This window comes from Lygodium microphyllum, chromosome 2 (genome assembly GCF_053477565.2).
Source record: "Lygodium microphyllum isolate KBCC chromosome 2, Lygodium_microphyllum_v1.1.10, whole genome shotgun sequence".
Classification (NCBI taxonomy): domain Eukaryota; kingdom Viridiplantae; phylum Streptophyta; class Polypodiopsida; order Schizaeales; family Lygodiaceae; genus Lygodium; species Lygodium microphyllum.
This window is the reverse complement of record NC_141136.1, coordinates 9,528,845-9,550,548: the sequence shown is the minus strand read 5'-3', so window position 1 is coordinate 9,550,548 and position 21,704 is coordinate 9,528,845. Positions and strand designations below refer to the sequence as shown.

The following is a 21,704-nucleotide window of genomic DNA, read 5'->3' as shown; positions in this document are numbered from 1 at the left end:
TGATAATGCAAACTTTTAGATGTAGCTTGATAGTGTCTTCCTCCTTTTTCATGATGATAATTCAAACTTTGAGATGTAGCTTGATAGTGTCACGTAATCTTTTCCCGTTCATGCTGTTAAAACATCTTTTGGACTATTGTATTTTGCTTTTTATGTTCTCTCAATCTACAATCCAAAGGTGTTATGAGAGAGACATCAGTAAAAAAAACTTGATAACTCTCTCATCAGTAAAGAAAACTTGATAAATCTTTTGGACTATAGTATTTGTTATTTTATTTACTCTCAACTTACAATGTGGTCTTGTGTGCCAAGGTGTTACCTTTTTATCACTTTGCAAAGGATATAAGGTATCAATTTGCAAGACGCAGGCACGCGCACACATATACACAGTTCACGCACGAACAATCCCCAAATTGCACCATAGGAAGATTCTCTATCGTCCACTCATTATGCTTGTTACTAATAGACTTTCTACACCTTTGTTTAAAATGATACTCGAGGGACAGAAACTCCACGCCAGGTGGATTTCATTTCTTTTCAGCCTCTGCGGGGAGCTTGTTATTGCTTGCACGCGCAACTTAACACTCTCTTTTAGAATAACCATCAAGATATGGGACAGCCATTACTCCTTTTGCCTATTTTATGTGATACAAGTCCTGCCAACCTTCCAAAGATTTTTACGCATTGCAGATACATAAGAGATTCTCTAGCCCTTCAAGCGAAATCGGCAGGTTGATCAACGCCATACACCATCCAACCCTTCAAAAACGCAAATCAAAAACCAACCGGAAAGAGTACTACCAGACAGGTTACTGTGCCTGTGTAGCCCAGATTTGAATATCAGAAAGGCATATGAGTCACAAATGCAGAGGCGCATGGCAAACCATTCGCAATGAAAAGAAACAAAGCTAGTTTCACCAGCAAAACCAAAGTCGCATTCGATTATATCCACCCACTAACAAAAGGCAGTACATCTGATCACTGTTAACAAACCCCATAGGTACACAAGGAGTGTACATGGATATTTAGAAGAGTTCATGAGAGAGACAGGTGAGAGAGAGAGAGGGAGAGTGCGGGGCATAAGAGGAGGCTCATGCACCCAGATATCGTTTCCTTATCTTGCTCGCAACTGTTAACAGACTCCATAGGTACACACGGAGTGTACATGGATATTTAGAAGAGTTCATGAGAGAGAGACACAGTGTGAGAGAGAGAGAGATTGGGGGGAACGAGAGGGGGCTCATGCACCCAGAGATCGTTTCCTTATCATGCTCGCAAATTCTGCAACCTTGTCAGGCGGTGCCAGCGCCATCGCCTCCTTCACGCTCGGGTGCTCGCTCACCTTCTCTACCCATCTGCTCAGGTGGGGCAACTGCTTCTCATCCACTAGCTTGCATTCCCCTATGGTCTCATAGGCCTTGAACCAACATATGAATGGCGCAAGGGCGATGTCCACCAGACCCAGCGCATCCCCACCAAAGTAAGGGCGGCCGCCGCCAAAGACATCCCGCAGAGCACCTTCCAATGTTGCCAGCGCCTCACCCATGTCCTTCTTGGCCTGCTCCTGAATCTCACCCTCAGGGCTTCGAATGATGCGAGAACCTGCATCATAGAACTGCATGGAAGGAACAAGCTCAGATGTCAACACAATACAACCACAGACGAGACCAGCCAGTCGGAACAGGCAACAAAGGAATCCAAAACACCATGCACTATATGCCAAAAAAGGGGCAGGTGAGTGTATGAAAGGATCATGCTACTGCAGGTAAAGAAGAACCAGACCAGCTGAGTGCATCAGACCGAGAGTAAACAGCAGCTTTCCTTCAACGTATACTTGCGTGCAAAAGCCGTACAATTTCAACCATAGTTCCTTTCACTAAACCTATATGAAAGGGCCTTACAACTGTAGACAAAGAAGAAGATCTGTAGAAGCGCTAAACCACATGACTACATGCACACATATGCAACTGCAGGCTGAGGCTCTAGCTGAGGAGGGCAGACTTGCATACAGTGGATGGGGCTTGTTGCTACATGGCTCTGACATCGTACAAGCGAAAGCATCAAAGGGAACCAAAGATCGGAGAAAGGCAGAAAATCCTCACTTTCTTGTCAATATAATCAGCCCAGAAGCGCGCAACCGCCCGGTCGTAGGGGTCCTTGGGGAGGAAGGAGGTGCCCTTGGAAGGCCAGGCTTCATCAATGTAGTGCACAATGATGAGAGACTCAGATATGCACTTACCACCATGGATGAGCACAGGGATCTTTTTGTGGATGGGGTTAGACTGCAAGAGGAGCTGGCTCTTGTTAGACAGGTCCTCTTCATGGTACTCGTACTCCACACCTTTCTCCTTGAGGGCAATCGGAACCCTCATGCCAAACATACTCACCCATGTGTTGAGGACCTTGACACTCTCTCCAGCCATATGGTGATGGCAGGTTAAACAAGAGCGGTAGTGCGCTGCTACTACTTACCTCCTGCACTTCTCGTGGCTTCTTGCAGTTGGCTATGGAGACTTCTTGAAGAGAAGTGCCAATACCTGCAACCTATGCGATCTACTTCTCCTTTTACCGTCTGCTCTTCATTCCTAAGACTTTATAGAAGAAACATGTTGCTTCTAGTGACTTCTAGTAGGTTCTAGGAAGATCCCTAGCTCTCTTCGGCTCCACCTAAAACTCGTTCCTCGCTCGAGTGAAGTGGCTGATGGCCATCCTTACATAAGCATAGGCCTTGCGTCCACGTCTCTCCCCAGACTACAAGAAAGGGGCCCAAAGGCATAATACTCAGTACAAGCCGCTTCATATTGGCCAAACGAGTCTGCATTTAAGACAATTTTTTGTAGCTTGAAATTATGTGATGGACTTAGGCCGGTTACACACAGCGTTGTGGTCGGTGGTTTCTGGAACAAGAGAGCATCCACTGATGATGTGTCGTGTTACAAGAGGCTGCGAAATTCACGAACACCAAACACTTTAGGGTGGGGGATCTCCCCCGACCTAAATCTCGTTGTGGTCGGTGGTTTCTGGAACAAGAGAGCATCCACTGATGATGTGTCGTGTTACAAGAGGCTGCGAAATTCACGAACACCAAACACTTTAGGGTGGGGGATCTCCCCCGACCTAAATCTCGTCCACGCCCAGTACACTAGATGACAAATTCTATTCATTAAAAAAATATGTTATGCCTCACAACAATTGAACCTCCACCAATGGGTGATGGTCTAAGAAATTATTACCACTAGGCCATCCACTGTTTTGTGTAAAGAGATTCGCAAGTTAGTGTGTAAAGGTCATAACGGACGGATTGCATGCCACCCCGGCCGTCCGAGGTAGTGTGTACCCGGCCTTACTAGAGTGTTGGTATTCACCATTTGCATAACTAAACACTAGGCTACCCATTAGGCATGTGTTTTGCCATGGCATTAGTAACAAGTAGGGCACTTGACATCCTAAGGTACACGTCATGTGGTAAGAGGGCGACAAAGAGACTAAGAAAAAACAATAGAGAGAAAGAGCAAGAGAGAACTAATATAAGGGAGAAAACTTAGGTATAGAATGATCATTATGAGAGATAGAAACTAGCATGCAACTAGTGATAAGACTAACTTTATATATATTAGGTGCTCCACGTCTAGATTCTCCTGATGCTCCATGTGGATATTCTTTCAATGCTTCATACTAGGGTTCGAAGGACCAACCAATGTCAATAATAGTTAGGGGACTTTGCATCCTAATGCATGTTTTATATGGCAAGAAGGTTCCCACGTGGTTGAGTCACAAAGAAGCCAACCGTGTATATGTGTGTGTATATAATTTATATGCGCATGTCTATTTGTTCAATCTCATAAGCTTGTCATTTTTCTCTCCTCTCTCTCTCTCTCTCTCTCTCTCTCTCTCTCTCTCTCTCTTGTCTCTCCTTTCTTTATCTCTCTCATGCCCCCCTCTCTCTATATTGTGTATGTGTGCATGTATATTGCGAGGATAGACAAGTTTCCCAATATGGCTTCATTCTTTTGCAAAGTACTGATTAAATCCATTGCATTTGGAAGATTGGACTTTTATCAATGTGACTTGGAGACACATAAGATTAGTGGATTACTATTAACATCTCTTCACTATCTTAACTTGAGGTGTTTACAACATCGGGATAGATTGCCCTTCTTAATGGGCATATATAAGGCTCATAAGGGGGATTTCAAATGGATCACCAATGCATCAAGCTGTATATATTCACAAAATGCCACTATTGTAGCCATAGTACTCTCCTCATGCAAAATTGAACTAATGAGGATTTGTGAAGAAGTAAATAGAAAAATACGTTACTCGCTAGGTTTAACATCCAATCTTTTTGGGTTACTGACTCCAGCCAACCAATGTTTGTAAATCTGCCAAACAAAATATTTGGTGCATTCTTTGCTACGACATAAAGAAATGCTATGAGAATATCCCACATAATGGGGCGTCGTCACTGTTATAAATACTTTCATAAAATGGGCCTTCCACCGAACAAAAAGAAAAGGGTTTTCTCTCAATACGCAAAGATAATGGGATATGGACTAATGTAATGTCTGATAAGGACCTATCCCTCTCTCTTGAGGAGTGTCTATATCTTAACACTTTGATTATAAACAACACTTTTACCACACTAGAAGGAATTATCAAAAGATAAGGAAAAGGGGTCCCCATGGGTTTTAGTTGTTCGCCATTGTGGTGCAACCTCTTCTTAGCATTTTTCAAAAATAACTTTTGCAAAAATTTAGCTTCCATGGGGTGGTATGACGTCCTCAAATGCTTCACACATACGTTTAGTTACTATGTTGACTTGCTTATGGTCGATGTGCCTAATCCATCCATTTTTCGTGGACGTAACCCGAACTCCATCTTTACTATCTACAAAGGGCTAAAGCTAGAATTTGACTTTTGAGAAAACTCACTTTATTTTTGTGAAACTAGCCATTTTATCTCCTTGAATACTACATTCTTGAACGTGGAAATCTCATGTGAGAGTGGCCACACTATTTTCAAAACATATGATAAAAGCACGAAGCTCCCCTTTCAAGGTAATAAATATGTACATAGGGCTAGCAATTGTCCCTCGATATGGTATGACAGGGTGATCATTGGCTTTATTAGGTCCCACCTTTGGCAAGTTGCCGATAAGGCACTCGAAAAAGATTACCCTCTTGTTAAACTTGACAAACAAAGACTCCTCGTTGTGGTAGGTTGACTTGGTGTGTGTACTACGGGTCTAAGCCTAGATGCATGGGTGGTCAGTAGCTACCACCCACTTGGTCTTGGATCCCAATAAGTACGAGCAAAGGGTGGGTATTCAAGAAGTAGATGAAATACATGCTTGGAGTTGTATAAGACAACTTAGATAGTCTTCCTTCTTGCAAGGTACGAAATATTCCCTCCCATGCTAGTTGTTATATTGATATATCATCTCTTTTGATATCATCCTTTAACTTAACATTTTTCTTACACATAGATATCATCACTTAACATTTGTAGAATATTCTTTAGCTATAAACACTGCCTCTTCTACAATGCTAGCTTCTCCTGTCACACATATCCTTGATATTGATCTTCCAAGTGGAGGACCAAATGAAGACTATGCTTATGGGGATGATGTTCAAAAAACCTAATGTTTGTGATAGATCATGCTAAGCTTATTCTCAAATCAAACTCTTAAAAATTCAAGCCTCTACAAATGAATTAAATATATAGCATACACACATATTTGCACACATCCTTAAACACTCACATACACACATCCTTACACTCACTCACTATGCAAATGAAACACACACACACACACACACACACACATTCACTATGCAAATGAAATACATACATAGCTAGTGCATATATAGAAAGCTTCATAGCATAAGTATAGAAGGGTGAAATGATTGGTACTTGAACCCGTAACAAGTAGCTCACATATGACTCAAAGCAATTTGATACATTAACTTGTCAACCTTCCAACAATCTTGTGAAGGCAACATGAAAAACGTATATGACTTTCCTCATCCAAATCCCACTAGGTCCTTAGTGAGACCATAGAAAAAGAAGGGTCAAATTTTTATCTCGGTTGAGGGAGGGCATAACAACCAACCAAATAACCTTAGTTAACATGACAAAAAAAAAGGGGGACCTGGAGCCAGCTGCCATTCATAAGTGAGCTAAGGTTGATTACACACCGTGATGTGGACGGCCATTTTGTGAAAAAAAGAGTGTCCGTTGACAACATGTTACATTTTAACAGGGCATGATACTTTTGGGAGGGGTATCGCCCCTGTCCAGAAAATCGTCCATGCGGGCCAACAAACTAGTGTGCGTCAAAGCCTTAATACCACTAAGCCATTCCCGCTTATATGTAAAGTTTCTTGCGGTTTAGTGTGTAAACGTAAGATAGGATGGATTGCATGCTGCCCGAGCCGGCCGGGGTAGTGTGTACCCGCCCTAAGTAGTGCCCACTTTGTACCCTTGCTCAATGATTGGAAATTTGCATGGGGGCGTTGGCTGCCCACGAGAGGCACGTTTCCTGCTCCTTTCCCGCCCACTAACAGGCTATAAAGACCTCTCCCTCTCTGTACAGACGATCGCCTCCTACCTCCATCACTTTCCTTCTCTGTGGACCACTCCGATTACTCTGCAGTCTTCGGCCTCCACCATCAACTCGCTCCCTTCGCTTCCCTTCGGCCACATCCGACTACATACAGTCTTGCACCACTCGCACAGCCTCGACAACCCAGAAGCTCCATATGTCGTACAGGGCTCTAGCCTGCAGCCCGCCCCCTCTCGCTGAGGCAGCTCCTACAAGACGGCATGACTATACTACTGATTGCTGATCACTGGTATTGACTGCAGGATAGCGAGATACTATACCCACAACACCACTAAGTATGGCTCTCTGATTAGTACGATATATAACCACACTAAGTAGCCGTCAATTAATTATACCCATCAGCTCTCATGCCACTCCATCCACATTAATCTTACTAGCCTGTACAATCTGTTCTCTCTCACACTGCGCTAGTTTTGGAACCCACTAAATAGATACATTAGTCTACCATGATGTTTAAAGAGAAGTTGTGCAAACAAATATTAACGAGGCCATGATGTTTCAAGAGAAGCTGTGCAAAACAATATTAACGAGGCCATGTAGTAAGCTGACCCACAACGTGGCAAATGTTTTGTCAAGAGACATCGTTTCCAAATTCTTTCTGAATGTAGGTGACGTTGGCTATTCTGCATAGCTTTAACGAGACAGGTTCGTGAGAGAATAAAAAGTTCAATGTCTTAAGGGGTGTACAACATGTACATACAATATATCATGCACATTCATTGTACATAGTAAAAAAATGAGCAAAGATATTTTGAAAATTTTCTTCTTTTAAACCTAGGTGATATGCTTGTATTTTATCTTGCTTCTTATCTTACTACTATATTATTTTAGCTATAGGTTTGAAAAGCCCTGAACCTCCACTAGAGGGTTTCTTGAACCTATCCCTTTTTTCAAATCTCTTTTTTTAAATCAAAACTCCTCCCCTCTCTCTTTCTCACTTGTAATATCTCATTTTCTCTTCCCCTTTCCTTTTTTCATTAAAGCCTCCCCCTTTCACCTCATTTTTTTAAATTAAAACCCCCTCCCTTCTCTCACACTTATAATCTCTTTTTTTTTTCCCATCCCCTTTTTAATTAAATTCCATTCCCCTTTTCTCCCTCTCTCTCATGTGTATGGCCTAGGTTTTCTCTCTCTCTCTTTCTCTCTCTCGGTTAGATTAAACTTTTTAATTTAAATTTTTTAATTAACTATTTTAAAAGCTTTTTTAATTTAAAGTTTTTTGAACATAGTTTGTCACACACTTTGAGAAGGAGATAGAATAAAAGAGAGAGAGAGGAAGAAGAAGAGGATGGAGAGAGAAGAGGGAGAAAGAGTAAAGAGAATAGTGTTTTTTAAATTTTAAATAAACATTTTTCTTTTCCCCTCTCTCCCTCTCTCTCATATGTAGGGCCTAAGTTTTCTTTCTCTCTCTCTTAGATTAAAATTTTTAATGTAAACTTTTCGTTTAATTAAAATAAGGAGAGAGAGAGAGAGAGAGAGAGAGAGAGAGAGAGAGAGAGAAAGAGAGAGAGAAATATACAAAGAGTTTAATTAATTCTTGTTGCTTTGTTATACCAATGTAGGCTTGATGAATACGTTAAATTCAAACATCTCATGATTTGCCTGGTCTCTCCACATGTGGATTCTTGATGGTCTGACAAGATGGATTGAGCTACTTATGTAACTAGATATCTTTAACTCTTGTTACTTTGTTATACCAATGTAGGCTTGATGAACAGGTTAGATTGGAATATCTCATGATTTGCGTGATCTCTCCACACATGGATTCTTGCCCAAATAGTATGGGATTTAAGATACATGAAAACAAAAAATCAACCACTTTTACACATTAAATCTCTCTCTCTCTCTCTCTCTCTCTCTCTCTCTCTCATTCACACAAACACACACACCACATACACAAAATATCTTCCAACAAAGAAAGCAAAAATATATGAAAGATCTTCTATTGTTTCTCTCTTTTCCTCTCTCTCTCTCTCTCTCTCTCTCTCTCTCTAGCTTTTTTCACAAGAAAGAATGATAATAAATAAAGAAAATAAAAACCTTATGAAGCCATGACTTTTTTTTTCCCTATGTGGAAGAGAATGTGTATATACGGTAAGCAAAAAAAAAAGTACATATATGAAAATTGAGGGAAGGAAGCCCTTATCTCAAACATTTTTCTACACTCACTTGAGGCCTCTACCATTCTAGGGTGAGATAAGACAAGGAAATTGTTAACCATGGCTATTGTTTGCATTGTTAGAGGATCTATTGAAATATGTGTTATTATGACCATTTGCAAGTGCATCAATATATGGCAATGCAACTATCTATTGGATAGTATTTTACTTATCGTAAAGATAAGTCTCGATAGGCTCAATTACTTCAGTCATTAGAAACTAAAAGTGGACACCTACCACATGTGATAACTCTCACCTACCACCCACATTGTGGATCTCACCTACAACTATCTTATACTTATATAGAAACCACTTAGTGGTAGCTACATTAGCAATAAACTAGTAGTGGATAGAAGACTAAAGAAATAGCATTCTTATATAGTGTTCATTCTTGCATTCTATTCTCTAATATTATATTAGAAGAATTCTCCAACATGGTATCACTTTCACTTTCTCTATTCTAGTCCTAACACTCCATTTTCCAATACTATCAATGGTCATAGCAACAAATATTTTGATGAATGCTATGAATCTAAGCCCCAAGTCATCAAAAACTTGGATAAGAGTAATCTCAATTTGTGATAGTGCAAATTGTACTACATTGAGTAGATCAAAACTATTTGCATTACTAGAGGAATTGACATTTTCTATCAAGTTAGTTATAAAAGTATCAATATTTATAGAAAACTTTATTCACGCCATCAACTTTTCTTGAAATGTTAAGAAGTTAACGTAGTGTCCCTCATGTGCACAAAAATAGCATGCATTGTATCAAGTTGGAGTGAAGTATCAAGTTAATCTAACTTCCTAACCAAACTTAAAGTGCAACATCATGTTAAGTTGTTTTTCCAATCACATAAGAATCTAATTACTAGCATACAAACTCCAAGTAAAACATTGTTGCTTGAGCATAACATAAGCTCAAAATCTTGTTAGCACTACTCTTATCAGGGAGCAACAAAATTGGCTTAAAGCTACACAAGTGGTTAAAACAAGATTTGACAAGGTTTCACTAATTCGATAATAACTTTCAGATGAGTTATTTAGCATTTATAAGCTCGATGAGATCTAGATTAATAAAAATGATAGAAAAATTTAATGATCCTATTTTATGATTTTTATTAATTTTAAAAACGTCATTACAAAGAAAGCCATAAAAGTGGTAGTCGTTTCTTTATACTCCTTGCTTGAGGTGCTTCAAAAAGTTAACATTTTTCCTTCAAGTGATATAAAGTATATATGCATGACTTTCTTACAAGTCAAAGTAGTTGTGACAAAAAATTTGATGGTGCCTCTCTCCTTTGCACACTCCAAGCCCTCTCTTCACCCTCCACCCTTCGCAATATTGAGTACCCCTCCACCTGCATACTTTCCTTGTCTACATTGGAAACATTGCTTTCATCATACACTCGCGCAATTCGAGAAGCTGATGGCACAACATACCACCATCAAAATTGTTCAGGATTTGGATAGAAGATCAGCTATTCAATATCACATATAAGAGTGAATCAACATTTGTGACTGTTTCATGTTGTGAAAAAAATTAAAAAATAGGTAATGCACCTGTTTACAATGACCCGGCAGGATAAACGTTTGCGCAAATCCATCCATCTTTTCTAGAAATCTATTTTCAAAAATCCAAATGGACCTCATCAAATGGTCGCCTCAGCTCCTTCCAATACCACTTTAAACCATTATACATCGAATATGATAATTGAGAAAACACTTTGCAAGTTTCCAAAATACTCCATCTCATCTAGAATGGTATTTGAATCTGTGACTCGACGTTAGCTCTCTTGCTCAAACTTTACCATGACACTACAATCTGTTGTGGAACACATTTTGTTGATGTGCTCAACACGAAAATGTTGCATGTGTGACCATGCTGCACTGCAGATTTTGTACTGTATACCAAAATGGTTAGATTAGTTGTTTCACATAAAATCTAGATAGGATAACAAATAAAGCATGTGGTCACCTTCGAGTTACATCCCCTCGAGAATTCTCACTTCTCGGTAGAGACCTCTACCCCTTCGTGAGAAGCTGTGATCAAAGCTCCATGTAACCATCGCATAGACATAAACCATAGTATCTCCTCCATGCCCTGAGGATATTTAATTGGTTGATGGCGCGTATTGCATCAACATTCTGATAGCACTTCTTCTTGATCTTCTCTAGCATGCTCGTACCTAGCGAGCCACTTCTCCATGGATGCATGATGCAACATAAAAAAATGATTCACTTTCTCCTCCATGGCAGTATCCATCCTTTTTTCTATTCCATTTTTAATCATCACATCTCTGGTCAGTTTATCATCATCCTTTAGTGACCATAGCATATTGTTGTCTGAATTCATCGTCAGTAGCCACTCTAAAATATACACTAATGCCTCCGACACTAGCCAACCTTCAGCCATGCTACCTTCTACTAAGCTTGTTATTGCACAAAGCCCTTTAGGGTTTTCATGAAGCACTCTAAGAAGAACATCCATCACATATGGATGGATCTTGCAATCTCCACTTTATCTAGGAGATGCACCAGGAGGTGAGTTTATATTGTGAGCATGCTCTTGGGCGGGTACTTCTCAAAGAGATAGACTATCTCCACCGCTTCTTGCCTTGTAGATTCAATAGAGGATGCCTTGAACTCCTTTTGTGAGATCCATTGTACTAAATTCAACAACCTATAAATCGCCTCGCATATTTTTGGAGTGAGGCATCCCATGATCGTGATTAGTAGTACAAACTATCACAAATAGAGAAGCATTATGAACATGGAGTAGACACTAAATAGAGAAATATTGAGGCTACTTGCAACCAATGTCAAGACAAACCTAACATATCTTATGCTAATCATGAGATTTCAGCCTTGATAACTGGTTGTCTTGAGAGAAACGAGACTTGGGGGAACGTATCATACTTGCCGAGGTGCAAACAAACTTGATAATTTGCTTCACAATGCACTCTTCTTTAGTGGAAAAGACCTAAGGAGAGTAAAGTAGTTGCAAGTGACCATCAGTGCGCTTGACTGTGGCCAAAGTGCCTTCATCTTGCCTATCTCCTTCAAATCCATTTGTGACCCTATAGTGTCTCTCTTTCCTATGATGTGGCCCCATAATAAGCTGCCCACATTCTTAAAAATATGCTTCTGATTAGTTAAATGGTTGATCTATAAGTGGGTCCAATACAACAACTTGTAGAAAGCCGAGAATTGCCACATTCTTCTTGGATGTGACTCCTTATGGACCAATTTTAACTCGTAGCAGCTTTGGGCATTCATTTGTGTGTTGGAGGTCGTCTAAGAAAGCCTTTCCTCAGTTCATGACCCTCCAACATAAAAGCGACGTTCATTGATATACTATCTTCTTCATGGTCCTCGTGACCTTTGGGAGTCTAATTGTAGCCCACACAATGGACATGCATGATAACCTGAGGTAACCAGATTTCTCACAATACCCCTACCTAGTCAACATAAACTTGAATGAGCTATGTTAGATATCACCAACAAGAATGGAAGTTCACTTACATGAACACTTTCTGAATCTTAAAAAGTCATGTATGGTCCACATGAGAATGGCTCATATATTAGCAGACCGTCGATCATTGTGTTTGCTCATGTCTTCCACAACGATCCTCTCCTCCTATAAAATCTTGAGCTCATCAACTAATGGATGGAGGGAGATGTCCATGTTCTTGACTTTGTAGCACCAAGAAATGACCAAGCTAAGGATCAAGTGCCCATTTGTTCGTAGAAAGCCATGGCGGGATATTGTAGTTAACAAGGACTACATACCACACATTGTGAGAAGTTGAGCGGAGACTAAATGGATTCATGCCATCCATAGCAAGATCGAGCCAAATATTCCTTGGCTCTTGTGCAAAGCCTGGAAAGGTGGAGTCAATGTGGCTCCATGCATGTGAATCTGTTGATATTCGTTGGACTCCATTTGTAGATCTATTCTATGCATGCCATGTTGTCAAGCTCACCATACCTGAAGAAACATGTGACGTATATGCGGTATAAATGAAAAGTTTCTAAGAACCTTCTAAGGGATGGTTTGTCCTTGCAAGTCTTGTTGATACCCATGTGCACCACACTTCGGACATGTCTCCATAGTCTCGTAGTCTCCTCTAAACAGTACACAATCGTTGACACATGTATGGATGCTGTTGTAGTCCATGCCAAGTTTTCGTAACACGAATCGTGTATCATCACGATACTTAGGTATCATGTTTTTAGGTGATAATATATGATACTTTAGCAACCTTAAAAAAATCAGAAGACCCCTTGAAGAGTACAAAAAGTATTTTTTATAATAGAGTAAAAAAAATCAATGGAGCGTATAATGTACCTGAACAACTTGGTCACACTAGCATCGCTTCACCCGTACTTTGCCTGCACACTTAGGAGTGCAAGCAGCATCTTCAGGCAAGATACTCGGCATCAATCATATAATGGTATGGATGCTTCCTCTTTGACTCGACATTTATTGGCATTAATACATCAATCATTGCCTCCATCTCAGGCTTAAAGATTGGAAGAAGGTCCAAAGGCCCATTTTCTCCTTTGGTATTGAGGGTATAATCTGTGGTATGCCCTCCAATTGGTATATTGGCTCAGGCACTCCATCCATCGCACACCCACAAACTCTTCTAAATGTGCCACAATAGGTGCATTCCTTGGGATGAAGCATCACATCTCTGTACAAATTTCACGGGCACGTTCAATATTTTTGTATATGATATTCAATTATTTTGCAAATGTAAAGCATGATTGATACACACTTTTCTTACCCTTTGCTCAAAGTCTAAGATTGTGTGGTCATTGATCTTTGATCAAAACTTGTTGAAGCATCATACATGTTCTATGGACAAGTGATACTTTCGTCTGATTGTCAGCTTGCATTGAGTGCAAGGATATGGGACACGTTGATTAAGATACGCCTCACAATCTAGGACATCACAACCATCATTGTTTTCCATTTGGTCTATGTTAAGGCAAACAATAGGTTTTTGTTTCCCTCATTGATGATCTTCCTTCATTTTAATCTTTACTCCTCTTTCTCTCCCTTTCCCTTTATTTTTTTGCCTCCCTCCATCTCTCTTTGTCCATTTCTTTTCCCTCCATGTCTCTATGTCTTTATCTATCCCCTCTCTATTTCTCTCCCCACCCTTCTTTCTCTCTCTCTCTTTCTCATTTTTTATTTGCCTCCCTTCATCCTTCTTTATTTCTTCCCCCCTCTCTCTCAATGTTTCTTTCTCTCCCCACTCTCACTTCTTCTCTCTTTTTCTTTTCCTCCCTTCTTCTCTCTATTTTTTTCTCTCTTTTCCTCTCCACTCTTACTAAATGCATCTCGTTACAATCAAAATCAAAGATAAAAATTAAAAAACTTATAAAACATGGACATTGAAAGACCCTCTCTCCCCAGCTCTCTTTGTGTCTCTCTTTCCCCTCTTCTTTTATTTTTCTATCATTCCATTCTCTCTAATTCTCTCATTGTTTTCCTTTTTCTCTCTCGCTCTTTATTTTTTGTTCTCTCTATCTCTCTTTTTCTCCCTCTTTCCATCCCTTCCCCCCCCCCTTCTCTATCTTTTCTTTTCACTCTCCTTCCTTTCTTTACCTCACCATTTTTTTCTACCTCTTTCTTTACTCTCCATCTCTCTTTCTCTCCCCCCTCTCTTTCTTTCTCTCTTTCTCTTCTTTATTGCCTCTCTCTTTGTCTCTCTCCCCCTCCCTTCATATCTCATTTCTCTTTTTCTTTATCTTTTTATTATCCTTTCCCTCTTTCTATCTGTCTTTCTCTCTTCCTCTCCCTTCTTTCATATCTCGTTTCTCTCTTTCTTCGTTACCTTTCCTCTTTTTCTCTCTCTCATTCTCTCTTCCTCTTCCTCTCTCTTTTCCTCTCTTTCTCTCTCTCTTTCACTGCATCTCATTACAAAGAAAAAAAAAAACACAAAAACAAAGCAAGAAGAGGCAATGTACCTACCACAAAGACTTGAGGATGAATTCTTTTTTGCTCTTTGCGACGTCCCTTCTTTCTCCCTTGTGCACTTCTCCTTCTTCTTTGCATATGATGGCAATGGTCAAGAGCTCTCCCTCTCCCTCTCCCTCTCCCTCTCCCTCTCCCTCTCCCTCTCCCTCTCAAGGTGACGATCTCTCTTGCTCTCTCTTGAAAATGTTTGTGACAATGCCGCGCCAGGTTTCGATCATTTTTTTAAAAGACCGGTGTCGCTATTTGCAATGCTAATAGCGACACCACTATTTTGCATCGCAAATTGCTATCGCTATCTCCCCATTCCCTTGTAGTGATATAGAGGGCGTGTATACGATGAATTTCTTGAGCCAAGTAGAATGCATCAATTATAAGAAACTAAATGATGTACCTCAAGAGACCATTATTATCTACTCTATACAAATTATGTGATTGAGTAAGTAGTAAGAAAGAAAGCTTATAGATTCTTAGACAGTTTTTAAGGGTAAAATCAGGTACAAGTCCACCCGAATGATAGATGAAAAACTATATTTGCTGCTATGTGGGAGTCTTTGCATACATTGTCATGCCATTTGGACTAACTAACGTACCTACAACTTTCCAAAGGTTCATGTGCACTATCTTTAAGGACATGCTTAAGAAGTGGTTTGAGGTGTTCATAGACAACCTATATGCCCATTCTAGTTAGGAGGAGCACCTTGAGAAACTCAAACTTGTCTTCAAGAGATGTCAATAGTATCAGTTGTCCCTAAATCCTCTAAAATGCCAATTTTGGGTAAACTATGGTATCACCTTGGATCATATTGTATCCGAAAATGGCATTGCCATTGGCATAGCTAAAATTAAGGTTATTATGAATATCTCTCCACCCAGCAACCCAAAGGGGATATAATGTTGTCTTAGCTAAACTTGGTATTACTGCCACTTTTGCTTAATGATGTAACACTAGCTCGATCACTTTATAAGCTCCTAATCATCTAGATATAGAATGAGGAATGCCAAGCCTTCTACAAAGCATTAAAAAGGACTCTAATGACTACACCCATTTAAAGAGCCCTGAGTTAGACAATTATATTCCACACATACATTGATGCTTCCAAAATAGCAATTAAAGCTATATTATGCCAACCTAGTGAACATAACATGGATTTTTTGGTGATTTTTTGCTGGTTAGTAGCTCAATAAGATTGACACGAATTATTTGACCATAGATGTGAAGGCTTAGTACTAGTTTACATGGTAAAGAAATTTTAACATTATCTTTTCATTACGTCTTGTAGAAATTACACCACACATCGCACATAATTTGAGTAAGGAGTAGAGAACACACAACAAGTATGAGAAGAATAGAGACTACTTTAATTTCAAAGGAATAGATACAAAGATGGCTCTGTCCACCCGCGTGCTTCCACTATGAAGCTTAGATGGTGATCTAGATAGATGATAGGGAAAAAATCTTAGGATAGTTAGAAGAACTCTGACTGGGTAAAGATTGATGATGGCTTTAGAGGGGTCTTCCTTTTATAGCTTGAGAGGGTAGTCTAGTCAGCAAGTCTGACCATATTATGAACCTTCCCTAGTTAGCTAGGAAATATTTCATTTATACCTTGCAGTTCCATTACTTAATTGGTACTAGGATTATAGGGAAACTCACGTAACTAATTTCGTTGAATCATTCCCCTTGAAGAATTATCTCTCTTTTTTTAAAAAAAATTGAAATTGTAGAAAGTAGGAGCCCAATACTAATTTGGTACCACACTTTCATTTTCATCTTTCATTTTCATTCTTGGGTTGGGGGCGCTCCCCACAGACCCCCGTTCAAGGGGGCCGTTGGCCCCCCTAAGACCCCCCAACTAGGGGTCAATTCCATGGGACCCTAGATCCCAAAATAGGAGCCCCTGATAATCCTACACCTTGCAACTTGATGCTTTGTGCCTCGAGTTTCTACTAACATAACTACTCTATCTAATCCAAAGGCTAGATCTTCAAAGGTCACCTTTTTGCTATATGATCACATAGACCTCATCTGACATATAAGTCAAGAACCACCCAATGTTTGTGCTCACATATGGCTTCTCCTCATAATGGAGGCCTTACAACTTAGAGCACCATGGATAATTGGTGGCACCTTATGAGGATGGGGCATTGAACATATCTAACACCTCCCCTTAATGTCCACCCATAAGTGAACTACATTTTCGGCCCAATGCCAAGTTCGTGAAGATGAATTCAAAGGAGATCCTTTGTAAGATCTTTGGTGAGGATATCTGCTCCATTCTCCTCTGTTGGATAATAGACTAGCTCTACTATTCCATTATCAATCAAGTCACACACATAGTGATATTGGATCTCAATATATTTAGTGTGTACATGAAAAATTGGATTTTTGGCAATGGCAATGCAACTTTGATTGTCACATCTTAGAACTATTGGATCTTCATCTTGTACTTCCATATGCTATAGGATCCTCCTTAGCCATACTGCTTCACATGTAATAAATTAAGCTACTTGTACTTTGCTTTGCCACAGTTGGTTGCTTCTTACTGATCCAAGAGAAAATTCATGAACCTAAAGAGAAACAATATCCAGAAACTAATATCTTAGAATCACTATCACCTACCAATCTGAGTAACAATTTTCCATAAGAGCACTTCTGGAAGTATATGTGATACTATAGTCAAGAGTTCCCTTCAAGTATCTGAGCACACACATTGCAACTTTCCAATGATTTCTCATGGTTTATTTGAGAACTTGCTCAAAACACTAACATTAAAATTGATATATGGCCTAGTGTTACACAAGTAGATGAGGTTGCCAACCAACCTCCTATGCCTCCCAATGTTTGTTAGTGCTAATGTATCCTCAATGGATAACTTCACATTGACCTCCATAGGTGTAACTATATGCTTATACTCGGCCATGCTAAATACTTTTAAGATCTTCCATGCATACTTTTTTTGAGAGATGAAGATTTTGCCAAGCTCTTGCTAGAATTTAATCCCCAAACAATAGTGCAACAAGCCCAAATCTGTCATTTCAAACTCATAGCTCAAAGCCTTTCACGTTTGATGGATCTTATCTTCATAGTCACCTGTAATAAGAAGGCCATCCACATAAAAGACAATCACTATACAAACTTTTCACTATCCCTGTAAACATGCAAGTTAGCATCTAAGGCACATCTTTTGATATTCAAACCTAGATAGAATTTATCTATCTATTGGTACCATGCTCTAGGGGCTTGTTTTACCCCATACAATGCCTTTTTCAACTTGCACACTTTGTTCTTAGAATGGAGGGACTCAAATTGTGGTGCCTAAGCCACATACATCTCCTCCTTGAGGTCACCATTCAAGAACACTGATTTGATATCCATTTGGTAAACATCCACTTCCTTTGTGAGAAGCCATTACAAGTGCTATGCGAATATTAGTCATTCTAGTAGTTGGAGAAAATATCGGGAAAGTTACTATATATATATATCCTCTACATCACGTGTATTCAAGGCCTATTTATAAATATCCTTATCTGTGAATTTTCATGAATAAAACATAACCCTTTTCTATTCAATCTGTAAATAACCCCTTTATATTACATCCTTCTATATGTAAAAAATGTATAAAAATGGTATTTTAAAAATATCTTATTTTGAACTCACGTGATGCATATATATATTCATGAGTAACTTACCCAAGGAGAAAATTATTCTTGAAATCAAATCCTTCAACATGTGAAAATCCTTGTGCAACTAATCTGACTTTGTACTTTTCTAAGCTGCCATCATCCTTGTACTTTACCTTCTAGACCCACTTGGTTCCAATAATATTCCACTTTTCTAGCCAATCCACTAGCTCCCAAGCGTTATTCTTCATGATGTTTTCATACTCAGCTTGTATAGCTACTCTCCATGCTAGATTGACAAGCGCTTCTTCCAAGTTGGCTAGCTCCTTTACTTCTCTCAAAATCTCAACCACCCATCAAGGGAATATTGACTATGTGTGCAGAAGCCTTTCTTTGTTCCTCTATTCTCAAATACCTTCTTGGTCCATTTTCCTTTCCCTCAACTGTGGTAAGTATAGGATTGATGCAATTGTAGAGCTACTTCACCTATCACGGTAGAGTCACGGTAATAGTTTTTCTAGTGGCATGATTGCAAATTGGTGAACCTTGTTCTCATCATTCGAAAGATGATGCTTCCTCTTCCTTGAGATTAGGGACAACTCTTGGGATAGGTTCGTAGTGGACTACTTCTTCGCTAGTAAAGTGGAAGACTATCTTCTCCTCCTCCACTATATGTGGCTGCTCCTTGAACACCACATCATGGCTCACTATGATGTTCTTTGCCTCTTGATCATATAATTTGTAAGTCTTTTTCTTATTACTATAACCCAAGAAGATACATTTTTTACTTTTTAGATTTAACTTGTTTCTCTTATCCTTTGGAACATGTGCATAACATTCACATCTAGAAGTTTTAAAATGTGAGACATATGGTTTCTTACCAAAATAGGCCTCATGGGGAGTTTTGCCCTTTAGAGCCTTTATGTAACTCCGATTGAGAATGTAGACTACAATATTAACAACTTTTTTGCCCAAAAGTGGTTAGGCAATCCCTTGCTCTTAACCATGCACCTTGCTATATTCACAATGGTGTGACTTTGGCATTCCACAACACCATTTTGCTGAGGTGTATGAGGCGTCATCAATTGATGCTTAATCCCTTTACTCTTGCAAAAGTATTCAAACTCCTTTGAGTTTTTGAGTTGAACACACCATCACCATCCATTCTTAACTTCTTCATACTTTGCCCTGTTTTATTCTCAACAAATTTCATCTAATCTTTAAACTTACCAAGAGCTTGATCCTTATCACGAAGGAAGTACACCCACAACTTCTTACTATAGTCCTTAATGATTGACCTAAAGTAAAAAGATCCTCCCAAGGCCTTTGTAGGCATTTTACCACACAAGTTAGCATGCATCAACTCTAGAGGAGCCTTTGCTTTTTCTTACTTTCTTGTGAAAATGTCTTTCTCTATTACTTGCCCATCATATAAGCTTCACATAGTTCCTTCATTTTAGTTACTCTAGGTAGATGAGCAACCATACCTTGCTTATGCATCTCCTTTAACACTGCAAAACCAATGTGACCAAATCTTTCATGCCATAGTTTATTTGTGCCCACACCAGTAGTGGCTATAAGAGAACTTAGCTCATGTAGGTTGTTTCTCTCCTTTCTCCTTTGTCGACAACTTTACCAGCACAGTTAATAATTTATGCACCTATCTTAATGAACCTCACCTCATGGCCAAGATCAATTATAGAAGCAATTGATAATAGATTTCTCTTAATCTTTGGAATATACAACATGTTTGAAAGTTTTTGGAGTTCACCATTTGCAATAACAAATAAAATAGAACATGTGCCCTCAGCAAGGCATTTTGCATCATTCCCAACCATCACAATGATGGATTCTTGCAAAGGCTTCATAGAACTATATTGACCTTTCTTATTGGGAGACACCGCTATCTATACCCAATGAGTGAGGGTCAAATATTTCTTGTGCCACAAGGAACACACTTCCTTAATGGTCGCCATGAATAACTCTAACAATTGTATTGGGGCTGTCAACTTTCCTTTATTCTTCATAGTGCCATTCTTTTCATTTGACCTCTTGATACAACAATCTACAACTACATGTTCTTTCTTCTTGTGAGAGCAGATTTTTAGAGCCCATTTTGAAGCGAAAAAATGGCATGGGAGGTATAAAAGACCAAATTTTTTATGTAAAATGAAATGGTTGTGGATTGATGAGCTAGAGTTTTTCTAGATGGAGTTTGATGTCAGGAACCCAACACAAGTCTCGGTTCGTAGATCGAAGTCTGTTTGACCCCCCATATAATCCACGCAAGGTTTAGCATTATAAAGTAGCTATGTGATTTGGGAACCAAAAAGTGCATGATGGAGGCCAAATTTATAGATTTCAACAACACCAAGAAAGCCATTCAGTCCATTCGTGAATCGGCATTTGTTCGCATTCGGTAAGAAACCACTTATGTTAAGTGTGAACACAAGAGAATGGACTAGTTTCTTTTGTTTTAAACTTAACAAGCTTGTTTAAGCTTGGACGAATTAAGAGGTACCAAAAATGAAACATGGGGGGGGGGGGGAATGGGGGCACTGTTTTTTTTAGCGTGTTCCAAAAATGGCATTTTTAATTAATTTTTGACAGGTGGAGATTAGAGGCAAGGAGAAGGCAGCAAGATCCTCAATTTCTTCGCATCATGACAAACTAATCAGAAATTGATGCATTGAATGAAGAGATCTGATTTTAGTATTGCTCTCTCCTCTCTCCTCTTGTATGTTTCTATGGGTTAATGTATGAGAAAGAAAGAGGTGGGCTGAGATGAAAGACTTTGAATATTGTGCGATGATGCAGGAGTGCAAAGAAGCATAGATTGAGGTTGGAAGGATCGTCAAGAGCGACTATTGGGGAGCGTCAGAGGGCCTCCAATTTCGAAATGTATACGCCATAAGGTGCGATTTCATAAGTAAGTTGTATATTTCATTATTTTATGATAAATTTTGGTTGGAAATGGTTGAAAATGATTGTATTTGGTTGCTAATACTCTGATTTATTAATCATATTGAAATAATCAAGAAAAACCAATTGTATAATAATTTATGCTAAATACGCAAAACTTGCAACTTGGCGGTTTAAGGAAAATTATATGGTTTTGGGGTTTTGTTATGCATATGCTATTCCGATGTGTTGAAATACAATTAAAAAATCATTCTTCGTAATATTAATCAATCTAAACCAATAAAGTGGTAGATATAAGTAACTATCTATTAATAAATAGTAAAAAATAAAATAGTAGAAAAAAATAAGTTTTTCACATCCAAAAAGTAAGAAAAAATAAGGTTTA

General features: G+C 39.1%; 1 protein-coding gene across 1 annotated transcript; it reads right to left on the bottom strand.

Moving 5' to 3' along the window:
• Positions 1 to 912: 912 nt before the first annotated feature.
• On the bottom strand, positions 913 to 2,663 carry LOC148039465 (putative glutathione S-transferase parC). The gene is made up of 2 exons (XM_087691019.1): positions 2,103 to 2,663; positions 913 to 1,615 (listed from the first exon to the last, which is right to left on the bottom strand). Exons 1-2 carry the CDS (start codon positions 2,421 to 2,423, stop codon positions 1,241 to 1,243), a joined length of 696 nt encoding a protein of 231 aa, XP_087547145.1. The 5' UTR covers positions 2,424 to 2,663; the 3' UTR covers positions 913 to 1,240.
• Positions 2,664 to 21,704: the final 19,041 nt, after the last annotated feature.

Excerpts from the sequence above, each read along its gene's own strand:
- LOC148039465 (XM_087691019.1), bottom strand. The coding sequence starts at position 2,423 with ATGGCTGGAGAGAGTGTCAAGGTCCTCAACACATGGGTGAGTATGTTT. Across the intron at positions 1,616-2,102 it reads CTGATTATATTGACAAGAAA|TTCTATGATGCAGGTTCTCG; the intron begins GTGAGGATTTTC and ends CCTTCCATGCAG.